The 7,803-nt window shown below is 40.5% G+C and overlaps 1 protein-coding gene across 3 annotated transcripts in view; it reads left to right on the forward strand.

Moving 5' to 3' along the window:
- Positions 1-220: 220 nt before the first annotated feature.
- Positions 221-7,803, forward strand: part of SCAF8 (SR-related CTD associated factor 8) — a 95,920-nt gene continuing 88,337 nt past the window's right edge. For all 3 annotated transcript variants that reach the window (XM_085297982.1, XM_085297981.1, XM_085297983.1), the window contains exon 1: positions 221-603. In XM_085297982.1, coding sequence (XP_085154108.1) covers positions 574-603 — 30 coding nt within the window. In that variant the 5' untranslated portion in view covers positions 221-573. The remainder of the gene's footprint in view (positions 604-7,803) is intronic.

Below are 7,803 nucleotides of genomic sequence, written 5' to 3' on the forward strand. Positions count from 1 at the left end.
CAGCACCGCCTCCCTCCCTCCCTCGCCCGCCCGCCGCCCCTCCCCCAGCCTGCTCCGCACCGCCGGGGGGCGCTGTCGCCGAAGCGGGCGGGCGCGCCGGACGCCCAGGAGGGAGGAACGGGCCGGGGCCGACATCCGGGCAGCGCCTCTATGGTGCGGGCGGGCGGGCACTGCCCCGGCAGGCGGCGCTCTAGCCGCCGCCGCTCTCGGCTCTTCTCGGAGCTGCGCTGCGAGGAGCCCCCGCGTGTCCGCCATATTGGCGCCCGCGCCGCAGCCGCTGCGCGTTGTTCCTCCTTCTCCTCCCTGCGCGGCCGAGCGGGGGAGGGGACGTCGGCGCCGCCGGGCGGGAAGCGGGGCGAGGAGGCCGCGCGCTGCCGGGAGGAGACGGAAACGAGCGGGGCCCGCGTCCCTCCGCGCCCGCCCCCTGCGCCACTCGCCATGGCGAGGAGGCCTGGCGGCCCCTGAGGGAGACGCACACGCACACACAGACCGAGACCAGCCCCCTCCCGGCCGCGGCGCGGCGCAGCCGCCATCAGCGGAGAGAGGCCGCCCGGCTCCCGCCTCTGCCGCGACATGGAGGCCGTGAAAGCCTTTAACAGCGAGGTGTGTAGCCCCCTCCCCTCCGCTGCCCCTCAGGGTCGGGGAGCGGGCGGCGCCCCGGCGCCCTCCCTACTCGCCCGCGGAGGGGGCGGCAACCGCGGGCCGCCCGGCCGCGGGCCGCCGCCTCGGCATGGCGGGGCAGGGCCGCCGGGCAGCGGCCTCCTCCTGGGGAGGGGTGGCGGGTGGTGGCCGCTCCCCGCAGGCAGCAACCMCCGGGGGTTGCTGCCCCGCCGGCAGGCGGGCGGGAGCGGGCTGTTGTCACAGGCCCCGCGAAGCGTGACGGGGRCAGCGGCSGGGGCTTTGGTCGCCGCCACTCTTCGGCTGCGGGAGGCTGAATGAAGAAGAATAGATCTGGCGGCGGGATGAGGGGAGGAGGATGAAGTGGAGGAGGCCTCTTTCCTGTGCCTGGCTTGCAGTGAGGTTGGCGATGCCCAGCCAGCTCCGTGTAGCGGGCTCGARGAGGTTGCACTAGGCGATGGGAGTATTTCCTGGTTTCCCAGACGTGGGACTTGTGCTCTTTTCCCGAACCGCTCACCTTTTCTGCCACCCCTCTTGTTAAATGTAAGCCTGCAACCCGCAATGCATGCTTTAATGCCTCATGAAGCTATTTTTTTAATCCAGGATGGAGATGTAAAGGCCTTGAAACTCATCTTAGTGATTGAAAATAGTATATTTAACAGTCAGGATAAAAGCARACATTCCATACCTGTTACTTAGAATTTATGTGCTGCACCAAAACACTCACTTGAGAATGGTATAAAAGACCTATAGAGATGCACTAACAAGCTCAGATGTTGATACAGAAGTTGGTTCATTCTTTATACCAATAGTTTGTGTTACTTTTATTGCAAGATAGTTCTTGTCATAACTTTGTTTTGTTCCTCAGTATTGCAGGAATTGTTTATTGCTTATTTTTGAAAGTTARTATGAAAACAAGGAAAATAAATTCATTTCTGTATAAAAGGTGGTTAGTCTTTAAAAAAACAGACTTACATTACAGATCTGAAGCATCAGCTCTGGTTACAATGTACGCTTTTCAGACAGCTTACATGTTAGAGATCCCACATTGCCYTTTCTTTGCCCTGCGTGTGGAAATGGCATGGTTTCAATTACCTGAGTACACCAGTGCTGTTTTTCTTTTTTTTTTAATAACGTTAATGTGATTTGTAGTAGAATGATGTGCTAATTATGCTGTTTCTACAAGCCAGAATAAGATAGGCTTTTTAAATGCACAAATACTTTCTGATAACAGAGGAGTTTAAGCAGCCATAATGGATGTATGGGTGGTCTGTGCAATTCCAGGTACTGCATGTTATGCAATTYGAACTTTTAAGTAGAAGAAATCGTACTGTGGCCACTGGAAGAAAAATAAGTACTAGAAACTGTTTTTGCTCTATTTTATYTTTTTAGTTAACTTAGGTGACATGTTTTTAAGAGTATGGACAAAGGATCACAGGAATAAAAGAGCATAAGCACTTCAGAATCTTTTTCTCATATACACCTACTTGTGTAAGCAAAAGTCTTCAGTTCCATACTGAAAAAAAAATATGTCTGACTTTCTGAGCACTCAGGTATAGGGGCTGTCAAAATAATTAACTTTGGAGATTTAAGCTGAGAGCTGTACTGAACAAGTAGAGCTGTTCAGTCAYGGCTTGAATCTTTGAAATGCATGAAAAAGAGTAGACTTTGGGTTAAAGGAAAAACAAATATGGAAGATCAGGTTATGATATTTTAAACAGCTCTTTTCCTCTGGCGTGAAATCATCTGTGAATAGACTTAACTTTATTGCTTATCTTTCTGTTTTGTTTTGACCTGTGTCTCTGTATTTGCATGCTAGGCTACACTGATTTTAAAGATGCTATAACCCTCACCCTCATCCTGGAAGTAAGCAGTACAAAACTTGTACATTTTGAGAATCCTAAATATAATTGCTAGCCAGTCTAACCCAGTACGCAATGCTGAACTTGTTTTCAAACTGACTTGTCATGGTTGTCTCTAACTGACCTATACATATGTTGCATTTAGAACTGTGAAATGATTAATAAACATTTAAAATAGCTGAACTATATGAGTCCATACRTTGTACTCAGTACTATACTCCACTTTTACTCCACTTTTATAATCCCTTATCCTTTTTTATGTTGTTTTAAGGTCATATTAAACTCCAGAAATGAATTTTGAGTTTTGAAAATAGACGCGAACTAAATTTAGCAGTTGATGACTTAGGCTAAATTTGTAGAAAAACTTTTACCATACTTTCTCTTATGCAGTTTAGATTCAGTTAATAATTTTACAACAGTTTACATAACTTACTGGTAAAATCCAGGTGACAAACATTCGGRATACATTTAAACATTTAACTCTGCGGGTTGGGAACTTTTAGGTTTTTTTTTGTTTGTTTTCAAGGAGGGAATTGTGTTTGGGTCCTGCAGTGAAACTAAAATAGACAGCTGCCCAGCTGTGTAGTATGGCTTACTTCAAATGTATGTGTAAGCTGAGCAAGATCCTCTCTTATACCTATCCTATRTGACAGTCATCGTTGAAGCGATTAGTATGGGCTTGTCATTAATTTGATTAGAAATAAATATTTCAAGTATGATAGTCTTTTTCTTTCTCTGATTCCTGGAAATAACGCCTGTTATTGTGAGAAGTTGTTCCATAACTAGTGATGCTACTTGGCATTGTYAATGTTGTACCTAATTGTATGTAGAGAATTATCCCTGACATTTTCAGTTCTAGGAAGGATAAACTCAAACATAAGAAATCATACTCACAAATAAAACATGCCTAGTATTATTGTTGGGTAGTAGTAGTAATTTTATTGGAGTAGTAGTAGTAATCTTACTATTTGATTAAAAATGCTTAACAGTTGAACAGAGAAATACAGTATTGTATAGGTGATCTAATGTACTTTTGAGTTAATTGTCACGGTTTCATGCTGCACAGTTGTCATCTGCTATAGTTGACGTTGTGCCTGCTAACCATCGCAGAACTATTTTACTCCAGGTCTCAATTCAGGCTCTGAAATTTTACTGAAAAGCACCAAGTCAAACTCAAGAACAGATCTTGACAGAACAAAACATCTGAGATGCTCTTTATACATTCTTTAAAAAGTATTTTGTTAAAAATGAATTGAAATAGACTAGAGGCAAGCACACATGCTGAYGCAGTTCCAGCACTCAGATAATAATGATATATTTGCAAACTTTCTTAAATAATTAAAGTGCGGTACAGTTGGTTATAGAATGTTGCAGAGTTGGTTCGGTAATAAAGAGTTGCTGTTGGCCTGACATCTAGCCATTCTAAAATTGGTTTCGGGTGCTGTGCTTGAAAATGAAAAATTGTTTTGTRTGCTGTGTTCCCCAAAGTTTTCTTGTAGTACTTCTGCTTTTTGCAGTGATTACTATGTATTTCCAAAMTATTTTTCCCTTTATTATGTGAAGAATGTGTACAGACAAGCATGAAAGGAGACCAACAAACTYTTTAACTCTGAAAGCACGTATGTTTCTTTTTGTGGATTTATTTTGATTCACATCTGTAGAATAAAAGTGTGTTGGATTACAATTCAGTTCAGGAAAAATGGAGATAACAGATTGGTGTTAAATACAATATAAACTGAATTTTTGAGGTAATTTTTTTTATTAGTCATATTACCTATATCTTTAAATATTGGATAACAGAAATATTGAAGTATATTGAAATTAATTTAATTTTAAAGAACAAAGTCAGCTTACATGGTTATTTCTTTCAAAATTTTCCAATAGTAATACATTGATCTAGTTGAATTCAACACAGTTGTTTCTGTGGATTTAATATTTGTTATTCAGTCACATACAGGCACATGGCTACTGACTTCTTTAAGCCTTGCAGTCTGTGATGATGCCCTTACTGTTTTTTTGCATGCTATTTATGTTAAAAAAGAAAAAAACATAAGCTGTGTTCACTTTGGACAAATCGTGGAAACTTTGTCCGTTTAGTCTAAAGGTATTCTAAGTTGTGAGAGCCATAATTAAAACTGTTTCACAGAATTGCTAGACTGGGGTTCAGCTGTTACCAGCAGTGGTTGTCCTCACATAGGTCATCATAAAGTGGAGTCACAATGAGCTTTTGTTGTGGAGAAAAGTTGTGAGAGAGCCACAAAAAATGCTAGGATGTGATAAAATAATCATTGTTAATTTAAAGTTAACTGGTACTACTCAAATTTATAAGTGATATGGACATAACTTGCTAGTCAGTGATCATTTGCTGGTTGCCTGTATACTCTATTTGCAGTTAATTGCCGGTTGATCACCTTTATCATAATGTTTCTTTAGGAGATGTATTTTAACTGGTGATGGGGAAGAGTTCATCAGCTACTATTTCAGAACTATGATATTTGAAAATAACCCACATTTTAGTTATGCAACATTGGAGTATGGAGACACACAAGTATAGAAAAGTATATCAATGACTTTGTTTTAGAATATTCTGTTTTACTAGTGTATTTTAAAAGACAGGCAGTTTCTTTTTCACAAAAGAAGGCCAGGTGATGCTAAAATTCATGCTAGTTTAGCATCATAGAGATGCTAAATAGAGTTTCAYCTTGGATGATGTACCTAAAACATCTGCAGAACTTTTTTCTAGGTGCTGAGAAAATGAGATAATGTGTCTCTTTTCTCATCTCTCTTGTTACTAGTTTTGGTGGTGAAAAAGAGTACCCTTCTTTCACATCCTCTGGCTATTTTAAAGGATTCTATAACTATGATACATTTGAAGCTTTCTTGATTAATTTCACTTAATCATTTCATTTAATCATTTAGTTAATTATTTTCATTTTCGTTGTCAGGAATATGAGGAGCAGTATCAGTGAAATTTAAATGTTTTACCCTGCTGCTTCCCAGAATGAGTTGAACTGTGGTGGCTCTCAACTATTTGCCTTTTGTTAAAAAGACATAGRAAAAGAAAGCAGTTTTCTCATCAGGAAATAGTAAATATGACATTGATACTCATCTGGCTAAACGTTWCCATGTGTGCTGAATAAATATTTACAGTTTTAGTATCCCATTCTCGCAGACTGATTTGACTTTTGCTTTTCTCCAGATGCAGAATTTTGTGTTTTACCTTTGTAAATATATGATCATGCAAGGATCTGTTAAAGGGCCAAAATGCTAGTTTTCTTCTGTGCATATCTTGCTCTGGTTTTGATAATTAGTCCTTATTTCCTTTGTGAAGTAGTATAGGACAGAGATTGATTATTTTTCTGTTTTTTGTACACACACTCTAAATTAGTTCTTAAACTCTATCTGAATTAGATACCTGGTTACTTGGGAGGATAATGTAAATCTCTGGATTCTGTTAATGCTTTTGAGTCATTATTTGGTAGTTAAAGTATCGGTCCTGCTTGCTACTCATTTATAGAACAGTGAATCATATTGCAGTTTAACACAAATGCAGTTCTGAACTCTCGTGACCTCTGGTCCTTTGTTTGCCATATACTTCCTGAGACTTTTGCAAACTACTTGAGATTTTCTTAACAATTTTTATTTCAGTCTCGTCCTGCTATGAGCAGTCTGTTTTCTTCTGGCAGTTGTAAGAGTGGATTTTAGTAATCAAAATGGCTTTCTTATACAAGAAAGAACAAAAGCATTTGAGAAAGCAGGCCTTAAACTATGGACTAGATGTTTGATCATTTTCATGAGAGTCCTTTTYACTTGAGAGGAAGCCCACTTTTTTTCTTCTCTGTAAAACTGGTCCATCTCTGGACAGCCACTGGGAGTTTTACTTCCTGAATGGTTGATCCATCATTCTTTAGATTCTGCATTCCTGASCTCAGCAAACGCTGGTGTAACTTCATGGTAAGGCCAATGGTATATAATTGTGTGTTAATTTGTGTATTCAGAGTTTGGCTAGTTTGGCTTTGAAGGCAATGAGTGGTATTAGTCTCAGTTCCTTTATCACAACTTTTCATGAATTGCATGTGTATTTCTTTCCTTCTCTTTTTTGACTTCTTTGGATTTTTTTTTTTNTTTTTTTTTTGCTGTTTGTATGCAGTATTTCTTTGGGAGCGCTGATAGCAGCAGTGATCAACTAGGTACTTTTTTAAACCTTACTCAACAGCTGCTTCTACTCTCTATAGAGTGAGTGTTCTGCAAAAGAGTAAGCAGGTCCTTAKCTGTTTCTGCACTAGTTCTTGTCTTCATCTCTTGTTGCCAGTTCTACTGAACAAATGGAAACTTTTTTTTTTTTTTGAGAATTCTTAAAATTTTGAGGAACTGAGATGAAATCAGGCAGTTTTCACCACGATGTGGTGTCAGATTTATCCCATGATAAATGCATAGTCCTTGTAGCAGCCCACTCCTTGCACTCTCATGCTTCTGGCTAGTAAGCTACCATTTCTACAAAATGGCGAGTACAGGTATATTACAATTTACCATTGGCTTTCCACTTACTTCAAGAGTTTATCTACAGGATTTACCTAATTTTATTGGATGCAGGTTTTGATGATTGGAGATTTTTAAAAAATCCTAAACGAGTAACACTGGATTACTATCTTTTTTTTTCCCTAGCCTTGTGATCATATGAACAGGTAGCTAATGGATATTTTTCTGTTGGATTTGCRTTTGAAAATATAATGCAAATGGTTAAGTTACTAATATATATGTTGAAGGTAATACTTGGCACTCAAAGCAAAAAGATCTTACACATAGGTTAAAATATGTTACTGCATTTGATCTTTACGGATTATGGGGATTGACAGACAGTGCTCTAGTTGCCATTCACAGTGATAGCATAAAAGAAGATGTGTACAAGAGGCGGGCACAGAGCTTAGATCCAGKAGGCAGTGGTAGCAAGGAACGACGATTAAGCGGTAAGAGGGAGTAGCGATAGTTGATAGATGAAGGGCCCATATTTTGTTAGCCTTCACCTTGCTTATTGTGAAGCAATAGTCTTAACTATAACAACAGTTTTGTTAGAGTGGAGTAAATACCCTTTTTCTGAACACCACTGGCAGCTGCAGGAGGTATTTTATGGAAGGCAGTGAACACAGCTGTCTTACGTTGTTGAATTGGAATTTATAGTTGAAATAGCATGCATTTTTGGAAAAGATATTTCAGAAGATCCTTCTCCACATGTGTTTTGGCCTAGGATTCAATGTTTCCACCTATTAATTCGTTTATATTTGAGTGGTGGGGTTTCTTTGGTGTGGAGGGGGTTTTTTGTTTG

This window comes from Rhea americana, unplaced genomic scaffold (genome assembly GCF_003343005.1).
Source record: "Rhea americana isolate MKP2758 unplaced genomic scaffold, rheAme1 scaffold_134, whole genome shotgun sequence".
NCBI lineage: Eukaryota > Metazoa > Chordata > Aves > Rheiformes > Rheidae > Rhea > Rhea americana.